The sequence below is a fragment of the Oncorhynchus kisutch genome, linkage group LG8 (genome assembly GCF_002021735.2).
Source record: "Oncorhynchus kisutch isolate 150728-3 linkage group LG8, Okis_V2, whole genome shotgun sequence".
NCBI lineage: Eukaryota > Metazoa > Chordata > Actinopteri > Salmoniformes > Salmonidae > Oncorhynchus > Oncorhynchus kisutch.
Window position 1 is genome coordinate 11434203 of NC_034181.2, and position 26160 is coordinate 11460362.

Sequence of the window (26160 nt, forward strand, 5' to 3'; positions counted from 1 at the left end):
GGTTTAATTTATGAACTGACCTTTCCCTCTTCCTCTTTCTCTCCGATTTCCTCCTCTTCTTCTTCCCCTTGGAAGCGTGGGGCCGAGGGGAGAGATCGTCATCAAACAACACACTGCAACAGGAGAGAGACAGGGATGGACAGGGTTACCGATGTGTTCTCCTCTGGGAGACTAAGGTTTCTGCAGTACTGTATGAGACTCCTGCAGGACACCTGTATACAGGGACTCTGTATGCTAACAGCATTTCCAATCAACTATATTTGGGGCCACACAGGAATGATTATAAAATAAGGTCATTTTAATAATTTACTATCTCCCCAAGAAAATAGTTCCAATGTGACCAACTGACAAAAATGTTTGATACATGTTCGCTTAAAGCTCAGACACCAATAAGTTTGCCTGCCGAGAGTACTTAGCACCTCTGAACGGTGTCGGCAGTCAAACTCTTTTGTGTTCACACAGCAAAGACCTTGAAGTCATCAGACACTCAAACTTGTTAAAATACTCCAAACCAGAAGATGGCAATAGCGTTGTTTTGCAATGCATATCCATGCGTATTGCTTGTGGTCTAGATTCCAAGCTATCTGCCCTGTATCTATTTCATACAAAGCCCTTGTTGTTACTAGCCAGATGGCCACAGCTAGATAACTACAATTTATTTCACTCTCCATAATCCTATACTGCCAGTGCCAGCCCATAGCCAAATGTTTAGCTAGCTAGCTAACATTAGCATATTCGCTAGCTAGCACAACATAGCTAGGTAGACAGCTAAGACACTGCACAAACGCAGCAGCCAACACAGGAGCTGTTTCATGAAAACTAGCTAATCCATTGTGATTGAATTATAATGTCTATACTTGCTAAAGTGGGTTGCTATCTTGGAGGAAGTATTTAGTGTTGTGTGCATTGCATTGCATCTGTGCACTTAGCTAGCTACCATCCCATAGCCTACAATGCAAATGACATGTAATGGTTCATGTATGGATGTACAGAGAAAATGCCCTCTTATATCCTATTTAATTTTTTGGGGCTCTTCCGACATGGGGGATCGTGCTCTCTGATTGGCTCAAAGTCAAGTTGTTGGCCACTGACGAGCATCAGCAGTCAAGAACAGTTGCACATAATCGAAAAGGCAGCGAACGGGCTATTACAGCTTCACAACAGCCAGGGCCCTCAGCTAACTTCACAGCAATTAGATCAGGGAGTAGTGAAAATGTAGCCATGATGAATTTACATTCCTGCTTAGAGCTTATGCTGCTAGGTAAAGTCCCCCCTTATCTCAACTCGCTGGACACCATAGCATCTCCCACCTGTAGCACACGCTCCAGCAGGTATATCTCTCTAGTCACCCCCAAAACCAATTCTTTCTTTGGCCGCCTCTCCTTCCATTTCTCTGCTGCCAATGACTGGAATGAACTACAAAAATCTCTGAAACTGGAAACACTTATCTCCCTCACTAGCTTTAAGCACCAACTGTCAGAGCAGCTCACAGATTACTGCACCTGTACATAGCCCACCTATAATTTAGCCCAAACAACTACCTCTTTCCAACTGTATTTAATTTATTTATTTATTTTGCTCCTTTGCACCCCATTATTTTTATTTCTACTTTGCACATTCTTCCATTGCAAAACTACCATTCCAGTGTTTTACTTGCTATATTGTATTTACTTTGCCACCATGGCCTTTTTTGCCTTTACCTCCCTTCTCACCTCATTTGCTCACATTGTATATAGACTTGTTTATACTGTATTATTGACTGTATGTTTGTTTTACTCCATGTGTAACTCTATGTCGTTGTATCTGTCGAACTGCTTTTGCTTTATCTTGGCCAGGTCGCAATTGTAAATGAGAACTTGTTCTCAACTTGCCTACCTGGTTAAATAAAGGTGAAATAAAAAATAAATAAAATAAAAATTATGGCAAGGTGCTCTTTATTTTAATTAATTTTTTAATTTCTCCATTATTTAACCAGGTAGGCAAGTTTAAAACAGGTTCTCATTTATTTATTTTATTTATTTCACCTTTATTTAACCAGGTAGGCTAGTTGAGAACACCTTTATTTAACCAGGTAGGCTAGTTGAGAACACCTTTATTTAACCAGGTGGGCTAATTGAGAACACCTTTATTTAACCAGGTAGGCTAGTTGAGAACAAGTTCTCATTTGCAACTGCGACCTGGCCAAGATAAAGCATAGCAGTGTGAACAGACAACACAGAGTTACACATGGAGTAAACAATTAACAAGTCAATAACACAGTAGAAAAAAAAGGGGAGTCTATATACATTGTGTGCAAAAGGCATGAGGAGGTAGGCGAATAATTACAATTTTGCAGATTAACACTGGAGTGATAAATGATCAGATGGACATGTACAGGTAGAGATATTGGTGTGCAAAAGAGCAGAAAAGTAAATAAATAAAAACAGTATGGGGATGAGGTAGGTGAAAATGGGTGGGCTGTTTACCAATAGACTATGTACAGCTGCAGCGATCGGTTAGCTGCTCAGATAGCAGATGTTTGAAGTTGGTGAGGGAGATAAAAGTCTCCAACTTCAGCGATTTTTGCAATTCGTTCCAGTCAAAGGCAGCAGAGTACTGGAACGAAAGGCGGCCAAATGAGGTGTTGGCTTTAGGGATGATCAGTGAGATACACCTGCTGGAGCGCGTGCTACGGATGGGTGTTGCCATCGTGACCAGTGATCTGAGATAAGGCAGAGCTTTACCTAGCATGGACTTGTAGATGACCTGGAACCAGTGGGTATGGCGACGAATATGTAGCGAGGGCCAGCCGACTAGAGCATACAAGTCGCAGTGGTGGGTGGTATAAGGTGCTTTAGTGACAAAACGGATGGCACTGTGATAAACTGCATCCAGTTTGCTGAGTAGAGTGTTGGAAGCAATTTTGTAGATGACATCGCCAAAGTCGAGGATCGGTAGGATAGTCAGTTTTACTAGGGTAAGTTTGGCGGCGTGAGTGAAGGAGGCTTTGTTGCGGAATAGAAAGCCGACTCTTGATTTGATTTTCGATTGGAGATGTTTGATTCTGGAAGGAGAGTCTGGAAGGAGAGTTTACAGTCTAGCCAGACACCTAGGTACTTATAGATGTCCACATATTCAAGGTCGGAACCATCCAGGGTGGTGATGCTGGACGGGTGGGCGGGTCCAGGCAGCGATCGGTTGAAGAGCATGCATTTAGTTTTACTTGCATTTAAGAGCAGTTGGAGGCCACGGACGGAGTGTTGTATGGCATTGAAGCTCGTTTGGAGGTTAGATAGCACAGTGTCCAAAGAAGGGCCAGAAGTATACAGAATGGTGTCGTCTGCGTAGAGGTGGATCAGAGAATCACCAGCAGCAAGACCGACATCATTGATGTAGACAGAGAAAAGAGTCGGTCCAATAATTGAACCCTGTGGCACCCCTATAAAGACTGCCAGAGGTCCGGACAACAGGCCCTCCGATTTGACACACTAAACTCTATCTGAGAAGTAGTTGGTGAACCAGGCGAGGCAGTCATTTGAGAAGCCAAGGCTATTGAGTCTGCCGTTAAGAATGCGGTGATTGACAGAGTCGAAAACCTTGGCCAGGTCGATGAAGACGGCTGCACAGTATTGTCTTTTATCGATGGTGGTTATGATATCGTTTAGGACCTTGAGAGTGGCTGAGGTGCACCCATGACCAGCTCGGAAACCAGATTGCATAATGGAGAAGGTATGGTGGGATTCAAAATGGCCGGTGATCTGTTCATTAACTTGGCTTTCGAAGACCTTAGAGATGCAGGGTAGGATAGATATAGGTCTGTAAAAGTTTGGGTCTAGAGTGTCACCCCCTTTGAGGAGGGGGATGACCGGGGCATATTTCCAATCTTTAGGGATCTCAGACGATACGAAAGAGTGGTTGAACAGGCTAGTAATAGGGGTTGCAACAATTGCGGTGCATCATTTTAGAAAGAGAGGGTCCAGATTGTCTAGCCCAGCTGATTTGTACAGATTTTGCAACTCTTTCAGAACATCAGCTATCTGGATTTGGGTGAATGAGAAATGTGGAGGCTTGAGCAAGTTGCTGTGGGGGGTGCAGAGCTGTTGACCGGGGTAGGGGTAGCCAGCCAGGTGGAAAGCATGGGCAGCCGTAGAAAAATGCTTATTGAAATTCTCAATTATCATAGATTTATCGGTGGTGACAATGTTTCCTTACCTCAGTGCAGTGGGCAGTGGTCTTATTCTCCATGGACTTTACAGTGTCCAATAACTTTTGGGAGTTTTTGCTACAAGATGCAAATTTCTGTTTGAAGCTAACCTTTGCTTTCCTAACCGCCTGTGTATATTGGTTCCTAACTTCCCTGAAAAGTTGCATATCGCGGGGGCTTTTCCATGCTAATGCAGTATGCCACAGGATGTTTTTATGCTGGTCAAGGGCAGTCACTTTTTTTGGGGGGGGGGGGTCGTTTCATTCATGTAGTGTCCGCCCCTCCCAGACATTGCCTTTCCACCCGTAGCATGTTAATTTGTCAATATAAAGATGTAACTCTTGTCGAAGCCCATCTGTCTCTCAAGATGAATGCTCATGAAAGGTCCACTTAATTTTCTCTCTGCAAATGGCTGATGCGTCGTGGCGACGAGGCCCTTTGAAGCACCAACAGACTGGTGGGAGTGAGGAAGAGAGGGAGTAAGTGAGACAAAGAGAGTGAGAAAGGAACAGAGAGATGTATGTGCAAGAAAGGGTGTTTTATCTGCGATTCATTTGGACAGCTTTGCATTGGTTTCTATAATGAGGTATTAAATGAGCGTTCTATGAAAAAGTGGAGAGTGTGTCATGGAGGAGATCAATAGGGTTGGACTCGCTGTGTGTTTATATCACTGGTGGTTGAGGTGTAAATATGTTTGGCAAGCGAAGTGATGCTGAGAGAGAGAGCAGTCACAGGTTTGTCATACACACAGTACAGAGAGGTACACACACACACACACACACACACACACACACACACACACAGACACACACACACACACACACACACACACACACACACACACGGGTACAGTATGCATACAGTACATGCCCGCCTGCCCACACAAACATAAACATGCACTTGTACTAGTGAATGCAGCTATTGTCTACATTTGATTGCTGGCAGAGCACTTTGTGCATATAGATGTCAAACATTTCAAATGTGTAATCAGAGCCGTCAATACAGAGCAGTTAAAACACTGTTGATTTACAAATTAGCATCGTCCCTGAAAACTGTAAACACACGTAGTCTCTAACAGTGTCTGAGTGGCTCTAAGCATCATGCTGTGATGCAACAGGGTTCTCAGTGCACACAGGCAGGGCAAGGTTTTTCTTCAAATATATATTTGTTATTATTTGTTTCCCTGAGCCTCCGTTTGCCATTGAAATGCTCAGTCTGATCGTATGGGCATGTTGATACAAATGTACATATATTTATATACACAGCCCTGATTGGCGGATAGGATCGTAGACTCTAGAGCCTACCCCGCTTACCCCTTCAAAGTAGGAGGATACATATGCAAATAAAATATGACTGGTCATTGGTTAGAATAATCAGATTGTGATGTCATGCCGTCATTCGGATGGGACGTTAAACGGGTGTCCTGACTTTCTGTGGTCACTAAAGATCCTATGGCACTGATCGTTAGAGTAGGGGTGGTAACCCTGGTATCCTGGCTAAATTCCCAATCTGGCCCTCATACCATCACGGTCACCTAAATCATCCCCAGTTTTCAAATGGCTCAGTCATCCCCCTCCTCTCCCCTGTAGCTATTCCCCAGGTCGTTGCTATAAATGACAATGTGTTACCTGGTAAAATAAGGTTGAAATACAAATTTAAAATAAAAATGGTGTGGATCAAAAAGTCCATCCCACCTGAACAGGCTGAAACTCCAGGTGTTTCTGTTCTTACGCTAAAAGGGTATTGTCCTCATGTTCACCATTTCAGTGTTATTTCAACCTCATAGTCTGGAAATATGTTTTGGTTTTTTTGTTCTTATTTGGATTTATTTTACAGGAAAATCTCGTTTTTGACTGTACTGTACATATTAAAGGTTAGGATTGGGGACTGGTAATCTAATCCTAGATCTGTAGTTAAGTGTCATTTCTGGTTAGGCAATAAAGCATGACATGGTGATTGAATAAAATAAAGATGGATGAAACAGTCGTAGAGATTTGTCGTATTGGCTCCAACTGTAGTAACCTTGTCCTTGAAGATCAACTGCTAATCAAAAAGGTAGCTAGCTATATGTACAACATTAGCTAGACATCTACAGAAACGACTGCAGTCAGAGACAATTTCCATAGATCACAAGAGATGAATCTGAGGTGAGTCGGTTGATGTCAGTGGTTTCGCCATCATAGCCCTCTATCTTTCAATGAGCGGTTTGGTTTTAGCTCCTGTCCTCTCTCCTTAACTCTCTGACCTTCAGGGAACAGCCATGATAAACAGACCTCTGATGGAGGCCATTACTTCAAGCTGTCAGCTAGTGGTGCACAGAGATAGGACAAGGTTAAGTGGCTTGCTCAGGGTCACATTGGCAGATTTTTCAACACGTTGTCTCTGGGTTTCAAACCAGCAACCTTTCAGTTATTTTGCCCAACACTTTTAACCGATAGACTACCTACCACCCTGCAGGTTTACTGCTTCCTTCCCACTAGCATCCCCTGATTGTCCAATGAAAACACTCAAAACAGAATCAGGCAAGGATGGGCATAGGAGTTTTTCCTCACTATGTGACCTGCCCCCCCAAAAACTACTGGCCTTAGTCATTAATCAAAACACTTTTTTTTTACTTCTAAGAAATGAAAAGTTCTCCACGATGAATAATTGATTTTATCCAGATTCTTATCATGTGCAAAATATGTTATAATAATCATCAGAAAAACATCAGACTGTTTCATGTTGCTCATTTGCTCTCCCTTGCTCTCCTCTCTCTCCCCTGCTCTCCTCTCTCTCCCCTGCTCTCCTCTCTCTCCCCTGCTCTCCTCTCTCTCCCCGGCTCTCCTCTCTCTCCCCGGCTCTCCTCTCTCTCCCCTGCTCTCCTCTCTCTCCCCTGCTCCCCTGCTCCTCTCTCTCTTGCTCTCCTCTCTCCTGCTCCCTCCTCTCTTTTCTGCTCCTCTCTCTCTCCCCTGCTCCTCTCTCTCTCCCCTGCTCTCCTCTCTCTCTCCCCTGCTCTCCTCTCTCTCTCCCCTGCTCTCCTCTCTCTCCCCTGCTCTCCTCTCTCTCCCCTGCTCTCCTCTCTCTTCCCTGCTCCCCTCTTCCTCTCTCCTGGTCTCTTCTCTCTCCCCTGCCCTCCTCACTCTCCCCCCTGACACTCCTCTCTCTCCCCCCCCTGATCTCCTCTCTCCCCGGTTCTCCTCTCTCTCCCCTGCTCTCCTCTCTCTCCCCTGCTCTCCTCTCTCTCCCCTGCTCCCCTCTTCCTCTCTCCTGGTCTCTTCTCTCCCCCCTGCCCTCCTCACTCTCCCCCCTGACACTTCCCCCCCCTGATCTCCTCTCTCCCCGGTTCTCCTCTCTCTCCCCGGTTCTCCTCTCTCTCCCCTGCTCTCCTCTCTCTCCCCTGCTCCCCTCTTCCTCTCTCCTGGTCTCTTCTCTCTCCCCTTCCCTCCTCACTGTCCCCCCTGACACTCCTCTCTCTCCCCGGTTCTCCTCTCTCTCCCCTGCTCTCCTCTCTCTCCCCTGCTCTCCTCTCTCTCTGCTAATAAAATAAAATGAACGTTTATTGGTTGCTGTCACGCCCTGACCATAGAGAGCTGTTTATTTTCTATGTTGGTTGGGGCGTGACAGTGACTAGGGTGGTTTATCTAGGTGATTTTTACATCTATGTTGGCCTGGTATGGTTCCCAATCAGAGGCAGCTGTTTATCGTTGGGCAGCCATTACCCCTTTGTACTTTGTGGGCATATTAGTAGCTTCACGTTTCGTTTTGTTCGTTTATTGTTTTGTTTTGCTTTGAGGTCCACATAGCAATAAAGATGTGGAACCAAGATCACGCTGCACTTTGGTCCAGTTATTATGATGATCGTGACAGTTGCGTACACAGATTTGCAGATGTTATTGCAGGTGAAGCGAAATGCTTGTGTTTCTAGCTCCAACAGTGTTGTAATACATAGCAATAAAAGAAATACACACATAAACCCCCCCCCCGCCCAGAAGAAAATAAGTTCTATATGATGTGCCATGTCTAGAATACAGTATATATACTGAATAAAAATATTATGTATGTAAAGTGTTGGTCCCATGTTTCACCATCAAAATGGCGCCGGAGGAGATGCTGCCATTATGAGTTTTTTTCACGATATTTGAAAATGATTTTCTATGTAATGTTTCTGCAACCGTATCTTATGGAAGAAACGAGCTTCTGGATATCAGGACAGCCATCACTCACCTCGGATTAGATGTAGATTTCTTCAACAACAACAACAACAAGCAGGACTCACACGAGGGCAGACATCCCAATTATTCGCAAAAGAAAAAGACGCAGAGTATGAAGAGCCGTATGTCTCGTCCAGACGCGCAGAAGGCAACTAGGAAAGCTGCCGTTACCGTCAATATTACTGGCCAACGTGCTGGACAATAAACTAGACGAGGTACGATCACAAATATCCTACCAACGGGACATCAAAAACTGTAATATCTTATGTTTCATGGAATCGTGGCTGAATGACAACATGGATATTCAGCTAGCGGGATACACGCTGCACCGGCAGGATAGAACTCTACTCCGGTAAGACGAGGGGGGGCGGTCTGTGCATATTTGTAAACAACAGCTGGTGCATGAAATCTAAGGAAGTCTTTAGATTTTGCTCGCCTGAAGCAGAGTATATTGTGATAAACTGCAGGTCACACTACTTACCTAGAGAGTTCTCAGCTATACTTTTCGTGGCTGTTTATTTACCACCACAGACAGATGCCGGCACTAAGACCGCACTCAGTCAGCTGTATAAGGAAATAAGCAAACAGGAAACCACTCACCCAGAGGCGGCGCTCCTAGTGGCCAGATTCTTTAATGCAGGGAAACTTAAATCAGTTCTAGCAAATCTCTATCAACATGTTAAATGTGCAACCAGAGGGAAAAAAATTATTGATCACCTGTACTCCACACACAGAGACGGGCACAAAGCTCTCTCTCGCCCTCTATATTGTGAATCCGACCACAACTCTATCCTCCTGATTCCTGCTTACAAGCAAAAATGAAAGGAGGAAGCACCAGACTCAGTCTATAAAGAAATGGTCAGATGAAGCAGATGTTAAACTACAGGACTGCTTTGCTATCACAGACTGGAACATGTTCTGGGATTTTTCCGATGACATTGAGGAGTACACCACATCAGTCACTGGCTTTATCAATAAGTGTATTGAGGACTTCGCCCCCACAGTGACTGTACGTACATACCCCAACCAGAAGTCATGGATTACAGGCAACATTTGCACTGAGCTAAAGGGTAGAGCTGTCGCTTTCAAGGTGCGGGACTCTAACCCGGAAGCTTATAAGAAATCCCGCTATGCCCTGCGACGACGAACCATCAAACAGGCAAAGCGTCAATACAGGGCTAAGATTGAATCATACTACACCGGCTCCGACGCTTGTCGGATGTGGCAGGGCTTGCAAACTATTACAGACTACAAAGGGAAGCACAGCCGCGAGCTGCACAGTGACACGAGCTTACCAGATGAGCTAAATCACTTCTGTGCTCGCTTCGAGGCAAGCAACACTGAGGCATGCATGAGAGCATTAGCTGTTCCGGATGACTGTGTGATCATGCTCTCCGTAGCCGACGTGAGTAAGACCTTTAAACACGTCAACATACACAAGTCTGCGGGGCCAGACGGACTACCAGGACGTGTGCTCCGGACATGTGCTGGCCAACTGGCAGGTGTCTTCACTGACATTTTCAACATGTCCCTGATAGAGTCTGTAATACCAACATGCTTCAAGCAGACCACCATAGTCCCTGTGCCCAAGAACACAAAGGCAACCTGCATAAATGACTACAGACCCGTAGCACTCACGTCCGTAGCCATGAAAGGCTGGTAATGGCTCACATCAACACCATTATCCCAGAAACCCTAGACCCACTCCAATTTGCATTCCGTACAAACAGATCCACAGATGATGCAATCTCTATTGCACTCCACACTGCCCTTTCCCACCTGGACAATAGGAGCACCTATGTGAGGATGCTGTTCATTGACTACAGCTCAGTGTTCAACACCAAAGTACCCTCAAAGCTCATCACCAAGCTAAGGATCCTGGGACTAAACACCTCCCTCTGCAACTGGATCCTGGACTTCCTGACAGGACCTCCACTGTTTGATTGCCTATGGAGGGAATAACTACACTGTTTTTAATCGGCCATATTCCCAGTCACCTTGCTGTGGTTAAATGCGGTGGTTTGTGTTTTCAGTTTTGCATGAATGCTGCCATCTATCCACCGTTTCTGGTTTGGGTAGGTTTTAATAGTCACAGTGGGTACAACATCTCCTACACATTTCCTGATGAACTTAGTCACCATGTCCGTGTATTCGTTGATGTTATTTTCAGAGACTACCCAGAACATATCCCAGCCTGCGTGATCAAAACAATTTTGAAGCATGGATTCCGATTGGTCAGACCAGCGTTGAATAGACCTTAGCACAGGTACTTCCTGTTTGAGTTTCTGCCTATAGGAAGGGTGGAGCAAAATGGAGTGGGGATCAGATTTGCTAAAGGGAGGGCGGGGGAGGGCCTTGTAGACATTTTGATAAGTTGAGTAGCAGTGGTCCAATGTTTTTCCAGCTCCAGTACGACAGTTAATGTGTTGGTAGCGTTTTCCTCAGATTTGCTTTGTTAAAATCACCAGCTACAATGAATGCGGCTTCAAGATAGTAGTAGTTCTTTAAGGGCCGTCGTGGTATCGGCTTGAGGGGGAATATGCACTGCTGTGACTACAACCGAAGATAATTCTCTTGGGAGGAAATAGGGTCGGCATTTTATCGTGAGGTATTCTAGGTCGGGTGAACAAAAGGACTTGCGTTTCTGTATGTTATCACAATCACACCATGAGTAGTTAATCATGAAACATACACCCACGCCTTTCTTCTTCCCGGAGAGTTCTTTATTCTTGTCTGCACGATGTACTGAGAACCCAGCTGGCTGTATCGACGGGGACAGTATATCCCGAGAGAGCCATGTTTCCGTGAAACAGAGTATGTTGTATGTTACAATCCCTAATGTCTCTTTGGAAGGAGATCCTCGCCCTGAGCTCATCTACTTTATTATCCAGAGGCTGAACATTAGCGAGTAATACACTCAGGAGCGGTGGATGGTGTGCAAGCCTCCTGAGTCCGACTAGAAGTCCACTCCGAATGCCTCTTTACCACTGGCGGGGTTTTGGATCAGCCTCTGGAATAAGTTTAATTGCCCTGGGGGGTACGAACAAAGGATCCAATTCAGGAAGGTCGTATTCCCGTTCTGATATCCAAAAGTTCTTTCAAGGTTGTATGTAATAACACAAAACCATTTCTGGGCTAATAATGGAAGAAATAACACACACATAAACGAAATACTGCAAAGTTTCTGAGGAGCTAGAAGCAGAGTTGCCATATCTGTTGACGCCATCTTGATACCTTGCACAGTTGCACAATTGAATGCATTTAACTGAATTGTGTCTCCCACATTTAACCCAACCCCATCTGAATTCGAGATGAGGGGGTGGCTGCCTTAGCCTGTTAACCCATGTCATCAGCGCATAGGGAGCAGGTGTTGAGGGTTAAATGCCTTACTCAATTTCAGAACGGCAGATTGTTGGTTACTGGCCCAAAGCTCTTAACTGCTACGTCTGTTTGAACAGTCAAAGAAAGCTGGGTAACTTTGTGTTAGAAAAAAACCCAGAAGACAAATGTTAAATTCTCAAACCCACTTATCTGCAACGACTGCTCACCTTCACTATTTGAAAAATAGTGAATAAATATAGTCAAAGGCACTCACCTCCGCGTCCGATGAGAGCTGCCATGTTTGCGTCTTCCCATGTCTCTAATGCATCCATTTCTGTCTGTGGTTGTGTCCAACTTGGTGTCTGCTGCCTCGGCATTCCTCCCATCAGCCTTGAGTGGCTGGCATGTTGTTGTCTCAGTGCTGTGGATAGATAGAAAAAATAAGAAAAATGGATTTAGTTGCATATATTCTCTCTCTCTCTATCTATAGATGCAGTGCCTTCAGAAAGAATTCATATACCTTGACTTAATCCACATTTTGCTGTGTTACAGCCTGAATTCAAAATGGAGTAAATATATTTTCGTTTCACCCATCTACACACAATATCCCATAATGATGAAGTTACATTTTAGAAATGTTTGCTAATATATTCCAAATTCAAATTCCAAATTAAATACAGAAATCAAATTTGTATAAGTATTCACACCCCTGAGTCAGTACTTTGTAGAAGCACCTTTGCCTGCGATTACAGCTGTGAGTCTTTCTGGGTAAATCTTTAAGAGCTTTCCACACCTGGATTGTGCAACATTGCCATTATTATTTTCAAAATTCATGATGATGCATTTGTTCTTTGCCAAGATAATCCATCCACCTGACAGGTGCGGCATATCAAGAAGCTAAACAGCATGATCATTACACAGGTGCAACTTGTGCTGGGGGCAATGAACGGCCAATCTAAAATGTGTAGTTTTGTCACACAACGCAATGCCACAGAGGTTTCAGGTTTTGAGGGAGCGTACAATTGGTATGCTGACTGCAGGAATGTCCTCTGAGGATGGATCAACATCATTGTAGTTATTCTAGAATGTTAACCTAATTGACAGACTCAAATGAAGGAAGTGTGGCAAAGCAATTCCCTTTTGTTCTGAATACAAAGTGCTAGGTTTGGGGCAAATCCAAACCAGCTCATTATTGACGACCACATTCCATATCTTCAAGCATAATGGTGGCTTGAAAATTTAATTTTCAATTCACTTTCCTCCGGCTAAAGACATCTTCCTGTCCCTCTACTAAAGACAGCCTCCTCTCCCTCTACTAAAGACAGCTTCCTCTCCCTCTACTAAAGACAGCCTCCTCTCCCTCTACTAAAGACAGCCTCCTCTCCCTCTACTAAAGACAGTCTCCTCTCCCTCTTCTAAAGAGAGCCTCCTCTCTCTCTACTAAAGACAGCCTCCTCTCCCTCTAGTAAAGTCAGCCTCCTCTCCCTCTACTAAAGACAGTCTCCTCTCCCTCTAGTAAAGACAGTCTCTTCTCCCTCTACTAAAGACAGCCTCCTCTCCCTCTAGTAAAGACAGCCTCCTCTCCCTCTAGTAAAGTCAGCCTCCTCTCCCTCTAGTAAAGACAGCCTCCTCTCCCTCTACTAAAGACAGCCTCCTCTCCCTCTAGTACAGACAGGCTCCTCTCCCTCTACTAAAGACAGCCTCCTCTTCCTCTTCTAAAGACAGCCTCCTCTCCTTCTTCTAAAGACAGTCTCCTCTCCCTCTAGTAAAGACAGTCTCTTCTCCCTCTAGTAAAGACAGTCTCTTCTCCCTCTACTAAAGACAGCCTCCTCTCCCTCTAGTAAAGACAGCCTCCTCTTCCTCTTCTAAAGACAGCCTCCTCTCCCTCTAGTAAAGACAGCCTCCTCTTCCTCTTCTAAAGACAGCCTCCTCTCCCTCTTCTAAAGACAGCCTCCTCTCCCTCTTCTAAAGACAGTCTCCTCTCCCTCTAGTAAAGTCAGCCTCCTCAGACATGGGCGAGAACCCACAGAAATGCAGCCCAAATGGCACCCTATACCCTATGCAGTGCACTACTTTTGACCAGAGCCCTATAAAGTACACTACTTTTGACCAGATCCCTGTAGTGCACTAACTAAATAGGGTGCCGTTTGGGATGCAGATCCTAGATAACACCAGCGATCAGCTATTCCCCATTCAAATGAGCTGTCAGTTGAAATGCAGTTATTTACATGCTTCAGTTGTCCTGACATCTTCTGAAACTATTTTTTGCATCTCAAAGTCTCAAGGTTGGCAGGCGTAGCAATAGGGAGGATTTGGCAAGTTGAACAGTCAAAGCCCAGACAGAGTTCCTTGAGTTTGTCCTTCTGTGGAGAAACCACGGCTTATATTTATTGCAAAGCTACTACCATCAGATGACACACATACTAAAACTATTAGGCCAAAAGTAGTGCACTATATAGGGAATAGGGTGCCTTTTGGGATGCATGCTCTGACTTCTCTGTGCCCTCTACTTATTACCTTATTGTGTTTTAGTCATGGAATATTGGAGCTTAATTACACATCCTTTACGGTGTCTCTGTCCGATTGTAATGAGAAGATAACCAGGAGTTGTTTGCCTCCTCTCTCTCTCTGCTAAGAACAGCCTCCTCCTCTCCCTCTGCTAAGAACAGCCTCCTCTCTCTCTCTGGTAAGAACAGCCTCCCCTCTCTCTCTGGTAAGAACAGACTCCTCCTCTCCCTCTGCTAAGAACAGCCTCCCCTCTCTCTCTGGTAAGAACAGCCTCCTCCTCTCCCTCTGCTAAGAACAGCCTCCCCTCTCTCTCTGGTAAGAACAGCCTCCTCCTCTCCCTCTGCTAAGAACAGCCTCCTCCTCTTCCTCTGCTAAGAACAGCGCCCTCCTCTCCCTCTGCTAAGGACAGCCTCCTCTCTCTCTCTGGTAAGAACAGCCCCCTCTCTCTCTCTCTGGTAAGAACAGCCTCCTCCTCTCCCTCTGCTAAGAACAGCCTCCCCTCTCCCTCTGCTAAGAACAGCCTCCTCCTCTCCCTCTGCTAAGAACAGCCTCCTCCTCTTCCTCTGCTAAGGACAGCCTCCTCCTCTCCCTCTGCTAACAGCCTCCTCCTCTCCCTCTGCTAAGGACAGCCTCCTCCTCTCCCTCTGCTAACAGCCTCCTCCTCTCCCTCTGCTAAGGACAGCCTCCTCATCTCCCTCTGCTAAGGACAGCCTCCTCATCTCCCTCTGCTAAGAACAGCCTCCTCATCTTCCTCTGCTAAGAACAGCCTCCTCCTCTCCCTCTGCAGCCAGAGTCAGACGCTCAGAGCTTTCCTTTCTCTCCCACCTCGTTATTATAGACTGAGGGCCACACACACAAACACGGGAGAGAACACACATGCATACACACAGACATACACACATATATATATATATATATATATATATATATATATACACACATATATACATATATATATATATATATATATATATATACAATTTTTTTTATTTAACTAGTCAAGAGAGTTAAGAACAAATTCTTATTTTCAATGATGGCCTAGGAACAGTGGGTGAACTGCCTTGTTCATGTATGTATGTACACACACACACACACACACACACACACACACACACACACACACACACACACACACACACACACACACACGTCTGCAAGGGCCTGCAGTGTCAAAGGAATTATGTAAAAGTTCAGCCTGGGTGCGCTCCAACACGACGGCTCATTTTAAAGGTGATGGGTTCAATGAAGACAGCTAATGCGCTCTAGACTGGCTGGTTAAAATGATCAAAGCACAGGGACTGAGGCTGAGAGAGGAGAGGAATATTTATACGTGAACATGATTTTTATTCTCTTTTCTTTGTTCCAGGTAGAACCCTTTTGGGTTCCATGAAGGACTCTTTCCACAGAGGGTTCGACATGGAACCCAAAATAATTATACCTGGAACTATAAAGGGTTCTACCAGAAATCAAAAAGTGTTCTCCTATGGGGAGAGCCGAAGAACCCTTCTGAAAGCCCTTTTTTATGACTGTACATTGCTATTTGCAGTGGCAGTTGCATGGACAGTTTTTTGGGGGGGGATGGGTGCTGATGGCAAAGTTAAATATCTTTGCAGATTTGTCTTGACTCTTGTTATAATATCTTTGCAGATTTGTCTTGACTCTTGTTATAATATCTTTGCAGATTTGTCTTGTCTCTTGTTATAATATCTTTGCAGATTTGTCTTGACTCTTGTTATAATATCTTTACAGATTTGTCTTGTCTCTTGTTATAATATCTTTGCAGATTTGTCTTGACTCTTGTTATAATATCTTTGCAGATATGTCTTGTCTCTTGTTATAATATCTTTGCAGATTTGTCTTGACTCTTGTTATAATATCTTTGCAGATTTGTCTTGACTCTTGTTATAATATCGTTGCAGATTTGTCTTGACTCTTGTTATAATATCTTTGCCGATGTCTTGACTCTTGTTATAATATCTTTGCAGATTTGTCTTGACTCTTGTTATAATATCTTTGCAGATTTGTCTTGACTCTTGTTATAATATCTTTGCAGATTTGTCTTGACTCTTGTTATAATATCTTTGCAGATTTGTCTTGTCTCTTGTTATAATATCTTTGCAGATTTGTCTTGACTCTTGTTATAATATCTTTGCAGATTTGTCTTGACTCTTGTTATCGTGAAAATGTATCAATTTGTTTTTCATTCTGACGAACAGTGCACAATTAAGCTCAGAAGCATCTTTTATATCATTCTTGCTGTCCTTGGCCATCTATCATGCTAGCATAATTCCCACATCCCTTTACATGAAAAGATCCTGAAATATGACTATAATCAGCACTAACAAGCAGAACAAGAATAAAATGTTGATTTCTTGTGTTAGCTCCTGTTGTTATTGTTAGTTCCCTGTGTGCTCTTGATAAAGGAGTGCTAGAGGTGAACTGGGCACAAGGCTCTCGTTACCTAGAAGGCCGTGGTTGTTTGTTATTCCCTGTCAGAGCTGAGAGCTGGGGCTGATGAGAATTCTAAATAAAATCGATTCTGTCATCACCAATGCACTCTCCCTTGCCCAGCCAGGAATTTATGGGAGAAACTTTCTAAGCGCTTCGATTTACCGCAGCCCGTGTATACCTGTGAGCTCCCTCTCTCCGTCTTTCTCTTCTACCTCTCTCTAAGTTTCAGAGCCATATGAAATCCTTTTGTAACCGTAATCCATAACCACTGGCTGCTGGGAGTGCCTGGGAGGGAGTGTTTGAAGGTACTCAAAGGGGACTATTCAAAGCATAGTCTCATCGACAAAAGCCTTTAAATGAACACCAACAGAGAAGGGATTTAGTGCGTGTAAAAGGAAGTCGATGTGGAGACGTTATGCGGACTGTAATCGCCAGGAATCCTGGCAGAACCTGTGACATGTGAAAAGACAGCTAAAATAAGTCATAGGTTGAGGAGGACTCTGTCAGAGCCTGCACTAAGGTGAAACTGCTCTCTGTAGGGAAATAACATGCTCTCTATGCCATGAAGACATGTGTTCTTGTTAATATAGCAATATCCAACATGACCAACACTCATAATGAGATAGAATGTACATAAAGAGTTGGTTTCAATTCACAGGGTTTCCAAAGGTGTACCAGTTCTATTCCATTCCAGTCTTACAGTAAGCCAGTCCTCCCATACCTCCTCCAAAACCAGCCCCCTCTGAAACATACCATCATGCCATTTGTTTTCCCGAATCAAGATGAGCACTGTCACTACAGTCATAGTAATATCATACTCTGGTTAACCACTTCCTGCTGTTGTGGGAACGCTAATAGTGGAAACATCAGCAGTATAATCTGGGTTGTGTGTATCAGAGTGACTCCTGGCACAGTGGCACAGTGGCACAGGCTCTGCTCGGCTCTGTTGCTCTGTCATGTGGCACTGCTGCTCTTTTGCCAATGAACAGACAAACCATCTGGACATCTGTTGAACTCAACTGAACCAAACCATCTGGACATCTGTTGAACTCCACTGAACCAAACCCTCTGGACATCTGTTGAACTCCACTGAACCAAACCATCTGGGCATCTGATGAACTCAACTGAACCAAACCATCTGGACATCTGATGAACTCAACTGAACCAAACCATCTGGACATCTGTTGAACTCCACTGAACCAAACCATCTGGACATCTGTTGAACTCCACTGAACCAAACCATCTGGGCATCTGATGAACTCAACTGAACCAAACCATCTGGACATCTGATGAACTCAACTGAACCAAACCATCTGGACATCTGTTGAACTCCACTGAACCAAACCATCTGGACATCTGTTGAACTCCACTGAACCAAACCATCTGGACATCTGTTGAACTCCACTGAACCAAACCATCTGGACATCTGTTGAACTCCACTGAACCAAACCATCTGGACATCTGTTGAACTCCACTGAACCAAACCATCTGGACATCTGTTGAACTCCACTGAACCAAACCATCTGGACATCTGTTGAACTCCACTGAACCAAACCATCTGGACATCTGTTGAACTCCACTGAACCAAACCATCTGGACATCTGTTGAACTCAACTGATTCAGACTCATCAAGGACTGTAACACGGTGTTTCTTTAATGTGGTGTACTGTACACAGACAAACCACACACACACACACACACACACACACACACACACACACACACACCCTCTGATGACAGTGTAAATATTTTTTTTTTAATCAAATGGGAGATTTGCATCCCCTGTGAATGTATAGCTGCCATACTTGCCTCCTGCATGGTAGTGTCTATATTTATCATTCCTACTCTCTGTACAGACACTTCCAAATGGAGTGTTAACCCAAAATGTGTGGGGGAAAACGTCAAACTATTTGCATGTGATTTGATGACAGCCAGACCATCTAGGGAGATGGAGATGATAGATGGAAGCGTCATGGAGCAGAGTGTTGAATGGAGCCTCCAAATTGATGTAACAGAGGGATTCTGATTCTAGAACAGGCTTTATGTTCCATCTTCCATTCCTTCCAATACTGATGTACTGCTGTGACCAGATATGTTCTTACAAGTATATTAGGACAAATAGCAGTTGTGTGCCCCTCATGCATTGTGAGTACTGTATATGAGGAGTTTATTTCCAAAATGCTACATTTTTCACATTTGTGTGTATTCACCAGAAATGATTACTTATGAGAACCTTCATGTGTGTGTAAAATTATAATGTCAGATTTCTTATTCATAGATTGTAGGTGTGTATTAAAATGGATTTTTGGGAAACGTCATATTTTTTTGTCATATTTCTAATTTGTAGTTGTTTATTAAACATGTAGTTATGTGTTACATTTGACTGTGTAAAACCTAGTAGAACTACTTATTTCTCTGAGTGTGAGTTGGATATAGCGTTTTGCAAAAAAAACAGGAATTCAAACAAACATGTCTGTCATTGAACAAACCCATGCCATGATTAAACACACCAATCTCTTTCACAAGTAACCTAATTTACCAACATTTCTGAAAATGTATATATATAACATTTTGGAAATAATATTTTAATATTTTCCTTTTTTAGGCCTACCCTTATCTGGTATGGTGTGAAGAGATGAATTATGAACGTAAGATCCCATTCAGTCCTTCTCTTTACCTGGTCACTGTGAATGTAAGATCCCATTCAGTCCTTCTCTTTACCTGGTCACTGTGAACGTAAGATCCCATTCAGTCCTTCTCTTTACCTGGTCACTGTGAATGTAAGATCCCATTCAGTCCTTCTCTTTACCTGGTCACTGTGAACGTAAGATCCCATTCAGTCCTTCTCTTTACCTGGTCACTGTGAACGTAAGATCCCATTCAGTCCTTCTCTTTACCTGGTCACTGTGAACGTAAGATACCATTCAGTCCTTCTCTTTACCTGGTCACTGTGAACGTAAGATCCCATTCAGTCCTTCTCTTTACCTGGTCTCTGGGAATGTAAGATCCCATTCAGTCCTTCTCTTTACCTGGTCACTGTGAACGTAAGATCCCATTCAGTCCTTCTCTTTACCTGGTCACTGTGAACGTAAGATCCCATTCAGTCCTTCTCTTTACCTGGTCACTGTGAACGTAAGATCCCATTCAGTCCTTCTCTTTACCTGGTCACTGTGAACGTAAGATCCCATTCAGTCCTTCTCTTTACCTGGTCTCTGGGAACGTAAGATCCCATTCAGTCCTTCTCTTTACCTGGTCACTGTGAACGTAAGATCCCATTCAGTCCTTCTCTTTACCTGGTCACTGTGAACGTAAGATCCCATTCAGTCCTTCTCTTTACCTGGTCACTGTGAACGTAAGATCCCATTCAGTCCTTCTCTTTACCTGGTCTCTGGGAACGTAAGATCCCATTCAGTCCTTCTCTTTACCTGGTCACTGTGAACGTAAGATCCCATTCAGTCCTTCTCTTTACCTGGTCTCTGTGAATGTAAGATCCCATTCAGTCCTTCTCTTTACCTGGTCACTGTGAACGTAAGATCCCATTCAGTCCTTCTCTTTACCTGGTCTCTGGGAACGTAAGATCCCATTCAGTTCTTCTCTTTACCTGGTCACTGTGAACGTAAGATCCCATTCAGTCCTTCTCTTTACCTGGTCTCTGTGAACGTAAGATCCCATTCAGTCCTTCTCTTTACCTGGTCTCTGTGAACGTAAGATCCCATTCAGTCCTTCTCTTTACCTGGTCCCTGTGAACGTAAGATCCCATTCAGTCCTTCTCTTTACCTGGTCACTGTGAACGTAAGATCCCATTCAGTCCTTCTCTTTACCTGGTCACTGTGAACGTAAGATCCCATTCAGTCCTTCTCTTTACCTGGTCACTGTGAACGTAAGATCCCATTCAGTCCTTCTCTTTACCTGGTCACTGTGAACGGGTGTTTTCTGTTTTGCAACATGTGGGTAATTTTGGTTGCCATGCCAGCCACATGCTCAGGATAGATCCTGCCAATGTCAAGAAGTCTAATAGAACTTGTGAATGACAAGAAGCCCTATTGGAGGAGATACTAGGAAAGATCAATACATCTAGCGCCAAAACAGGAAGGAGAAGCAAAAAACAAGATGGTAGATCAATACATTAAACAACAACATGACCCCAGCTGGTCAGGGAGATGGCAGTAGGCCAACATACAGTATATAGGCCTACTGTTGTAGCAACTGGTCCCAATGCATGGATTATGGTCCTCCTCGTTGACATTGACACATTACATAGTACATTTTATACAGTCGATAGGCAGAGAAGACAAACATGGTGAAAATGGAACCAGTCCTGAATACAAAATGGTGGCTTGCCAGGTCTGAGAATGAGCAGTAACTTTTGGTGAAACCTTGGTATAGGCAGTGGGCTTCTAAACACATCACTAAGACAGAGTCAGTAATGGCAACTCAGGGTGATAGGTCCACTGTCAATGTACAGTACTATTACCCTGAAACCACAGGGAAGATGGTTGTAAGGTAGTAGAAGTGCACTGAAATAAAATCTAAATGTATTTGTCACTTGCACAGAAAACCGCAGGTGTAAATGGTACAGTGAAGCACTTACTTGCATGCTCTTTCCTCAACAGTGCAGTATCAATATTAAAATATTTACACTTGCGAATATATACCTGGCCTTCTTTAGACATCCAGGATGCTGGCCTTGTAGGCAGAGTTCCTCTGTCCAGTGTCTGTGTTCTTTAGCCCATCTTAATATTTTATTTTTATTGGCCAGTCTGAGATATTACATTTTCTTTGCAACTCTGCCTAGAAGGCCAGCATCCTGGAGTCGCCTCTTCACTGTTGACGTTGAGACTGGTTTTTGCAAGTACTATTTAATGAAGCTGCCAGGTGAGGACTTGTGAAGCGTCTGTTTCTCAAACTAGACACTCTAATGTACTTGCACAGCGTTGTACGAGATCTTCAGTTTCTTGGCAATTTCTCGCATGGAATAGCCTTCATTTCTCAGAACAAGAATAGACTGACAAGTTTCAGAAGACAGTTCTTTGTTTCTGGCCATTTTGAGCCTGTAATCGAACTCACAAACGCTGATGCTCCAGATACTCAACTAGTCTAAAGAAGGCCAGTTTTATTGCTTCTTTAATCAGAACAACAGTTTTCAGCTGTGCTGACATAATTGCAAGAGGGTTTTTTAATGATCAACTAGCCAAGAAGTTAAAATTATACACTTGGATTAACTAACACAACGTGCCATTGGAACACAGGAGTGATGGTTGCTGATAATGGGCCTCTGTACGCCTATGTAGATATTCCATAAAAAACCTGCCGTTTCCAGCTACAATAGTCATTTACAACATTAACAATGTCTACAATGTATTTCCGATTAATCTGATGTTATTTTAATGGACATTTCTAAGTGACTCCACATTTTTTAACAGTAGTATACGTATACAGTGCCTTGCGAAAGTATTCGGCCCCCTTGAACTTTGCGACCTTTTGCCAAATTTCAGGCTTCAAACATAAAGATATAAAACTGTATTATTTTGTGAAGAATCAACAACAAGTGGGACACAATCATGAAGTGGAACGACATTTATTGGATATTTCAAACTTTTTTAACAAATCAAAAACTGAAAAATTGGGCGTGCAAAATTATTCAGCCCCCTTAAGTTAATACTTTGTAGCGCCACCTTTTGCTGCGATTACAGCTGTAAGTCACTTGGGGTATGTCTCTATCAGTTTTGCACATCGAGAGACTGACATTTTTTCCCATTCCTCCTTGCAAAACAGCTCGAGCTCAGTGAGGTTGGATGGAGAGCATTTGTGAACAGCAGTTTTCAGTTCTTTCCACAGATTCTCAATTGGATTCAGGTCTGGACTTTGACTTGGCCATTCTAACACCTGGATATGTTTATTTTCTAACCATTCCATTGTAGATTTAGCTTTATGTTTTGGATCATTGTCTTATTGGAAGACAAATCTCCGTCCCAGTCTCAGGTCTTTTGCAGACTCCATCAGGTTTTCTTCCAGAATGGTCCTGTATTTGGCTCCATCCATCTTCCCATCAATTTTAACCATCTTCCCTGTCCCTGCTGAAGAAAAGCAGGCCCAAACCATGATGCTGCCACCACCATGTTTGACAGTGGGGATGGTGTGCTCAGGGTAATGAGCTGTGTTGTTTTTACGCCAAACATAACGTTTTGCATTGTTGCCAAAAAGTTCAATTTTGGTTTCATCTGACCAGAGCACCTTCTTCCACATGTTTGGTGTGTCTCCCAGGTGGCTTGTGGCAAACTTTAAACGACACTTTTTATGGATATCTTTAAGAAATGGCTTTCTTCTTGCCACTCTTCCATAAAGGCCAGATTTGTGCAATATACGACTGATTGTTGTCCTATGGACAGAGTCTCCCACCTCAGCTGTAGATCTCTGCAGTTCATCCAGAGTGATCATGGGCCTCTTGGCTGCATCTCTGATCAGTCTTCTCCTTGTATGAGCTGAAAGTTTAGAGGGACGGCCAGGTCTTGGTAGATTTGCAGTGGTCTGATACTCCTTCCATTTCAATATTATCGCTTGCACAGTGCTCCTTGGGATGTTTAAAGCTTGGGAAATCTTTTTGTATCCAAATCCGGCTTTAAACTTCTTCACAACAGTATCTCGGACCTGCCTGGTGTGTTCCTTGTTCTTCATGATGCTCTCTGCGCTTTTAACGGACCTCTGAGACTATCACAGTGCAGGTGCGTTTATACGGAGACTTGATTACACACAGCTGGATTGTATTTATCATCATTAGTCATTTAGGTCAACATTGGATCATTCAGAGATCCTCACTGAACTTCTGGAGAGAGTTTGCTGCACTGAAAGTAAAGGGGCTGAATAATTTTGCACGCCCAATTTTTCAGTTTTTGATTTGTTAATAAAGTTTGAAATATCCAATAAATGTCGTTCCACTTCATGATTGTGTCCCACTTGTTGTTGATTCTTCACAAAAAAATACAGTTTTATATCTTTATGTTTGAAGCCTGAAATGTGGCAAAAGGTCGCAAAGTTCAAGGGGGTCGAATACTTTCGCAAGGCACTGTATATTGTGCTTCTACAAAGCATTGACTCAGGGGTGCGAATACTTGTGTAAATAATATATTTCTGTATTTAATTTTCAATAAATTAGCAAACATTTCTAAAAACGTTTTCACTTTGTCATTATGGGGGGTTATTGTGTGTAAATGGGTGATTTATATATATTCATTGCTGTAAGTCAAGGGGTATGAATACTTTCTGAAGGCACTGTAGGTAAATATAATCAGGGGTAAAGTGGCTGAGCAGCAGGATCAGTATACAGTTATGCTTTAATATACATACCACTTAGCCTACCACTTGGAATGCATGCCCAACACTTTGCTTCATTCTGTGGCATTCTACAAGTGGCATACTAAATGGGCCGAAGTCAAGGAAGCTTGCGCGTGTGTGTGTATGTGGGTGTGTGTGTGTGTGTGTGTGTGGGATCTTCCTTCCCCAGTTGCAGTGGGTGATTTGAGTATTGGTTAGGTCCCTAGCCAGTACTCTGAAGTTCAGCAAGGCTAATACGCTGTTCATTACCCCTGTCAGTGCTAGCAGGAACAATAGGTCATCGTTATTATAGGAGATGATAGCCATGCTAATTAGGAGTGGAAAAGACATGTTGTATTGCCACCCGATAGAGTACTTCCTGGGCACTTTGTTTTAAATTAAGGCTTATATTTTTGATCTGTTTTATATTCTAGTTAAGGACAACTTAATTGTCATCCAAAGACTTGGATGATTTAATTGTCATCCATCCAAGATAGCAATTAGATGAATGATGTTAATGCCTTGGACTCGCGGTAGGCTACACTAGATTCCAATAAGGAACATGTCGACTCTTCATGTAGCTGGAGTTGGATTTCACAGCATTGTTCCAGAAACTACGATGGATGCAGAACCAGGCTAGCCCAGCTCAGACTACGATGAATGCAGAACCAGGCTAGCCCAGCTCAGACTATGATGAATGCAGAACCAGGCTAGCCCAGCTCAGACTATGATGAATGCAGAACCAGGCTAGCCCAGCTCAGACTACGATGAATGCAGGACCAGGCTAGCCCAGCTCAGACTATGATGAATGCAGAACCAGGCTAGCCCAGCAAAGACTACGATGAATGCAGAACCAGGCTAGCCCAGCTCAGACTATGATTGATGCAGAACCAGGCTAGCCCAGCTCAGACTATGATGAATGCAGAACCAGGCTAGCCCAGCTCAGACTATGATGAATGCAGAACCAGGCTAGCCCAGCTCAGAATATGATGGATGCAGAACCAGGCTAGCCCAGCTCAGACTACGATGGATGCAGAACCAAGCTAGCCCAGCTCAGACTACAATGGATGTAGAACCAGGCTAGCCCAGCTCAGACTACGATGGACGCACAACCAGGCTAGCTCAGCTTAGACCTGGTTCAGCTCAGTTCAGTAGTATGATATAGGTACAGCAATGCTACTGTATTTCCCTGGATGAGTCCCAAATGGCACCCTATATAGTGCAGGATCCTATGGGTCCTGGTCAAAAGTTGTGCACTACGAAGGGAATATGATGCCATATAGGACACACCCTCTGTCTCTATGTGAACCTTCACACGTCTGTCCTATTTTGCAAAATTCAGTGCCTCATATATCTCAAGAAGAGGTAAACACTCGCTGTGCTGCAATTAGGTCAGTGTCTGATGAGAACGAAAGCGGAGGAGGAGAAGGAGAGGTGCAGCGACGATTACAGAGGTCAACTCTCCTCTCTGTCAACACACACCTGTAAGAGCCTCCACGTGGCTCCTATTCAACACTCACACCCACACACATTCATGACCCACAGTTAATATTTAAACATCCATATACATACACATAGGCACCTGCTTGTATATAGGGAAAATGTCATCGCAAACAAGCAGGAAGATCAAGTGGATGGTGGAGGCACTAGATTTTGCAAATGGATGAGATCAACCACAGCCAGTGTATTCACAAATAGAGCAACATGCTGAAGAACAAGACCCACACAATTTGTTTAGACTGTTTTGTCTCATAATGAGAAAATTTAGCATTTAGATATGAAAATCTATCTTTAAATTCATTTTTACTGTTCTGTCGGAACACCCCATAGCTTCCGGCTCTGTTCCACTAAAATCTCTATTTCACTGCCATTGTCTCAGGGAGAGAAACATCCCACACTCCCTGGTCCTCTCCTGTAGAAGACACTCCCTGGCCCTCTCCTGCAGAAGACACTCCCTGGCCCTCTCCTGCAGAAGACACTCCCTGGCCCTCTCCTGTAGAAGACATGCCCTGGCTCTCTCCTGTAGAAGACATGCCCTGGCACTCTCCTGTAGAAGACACTCCCTGGCCTTCTCCTGTAGAAGACACTCCCTGGTTCTCTCCTGTAGAAGACACTCTCTGGTCCTCTCCTGTAGGTCCTCGCCTATAGAAGACACTCCCTGGTTTTCTCCTGTAGAAGACACTCCCTGGCCCT

General features: G+C 43.8%; 1 protein-coding gene across 1 annotated transcript in view; it reads right to left on the bottom strand.

The window, feature by feature from the left end:
- Positions 1–26160, bottom strand: part of LOC109894954 (serine/arginine repetitive matrix protein 4-like) — a 133366-nt gene that overhangs the window by 35861 nt on the left and 71345 nt on the right. Inside the window, exons 2-3 of the mRNA XM_020488614.2 lie at positions 11972–12118; positions 21–113 (exon numbers count right to left, since the gene is read on the bottom strand). Of these exons, the coding sequence (XP_020344203.2) occupies positions 21–113; positions 11972–12118 (240 nt within the window). The remainder of the gene's footprint in view (positions 1–20; positions 114–11971; positions 12119–26160) is intronic.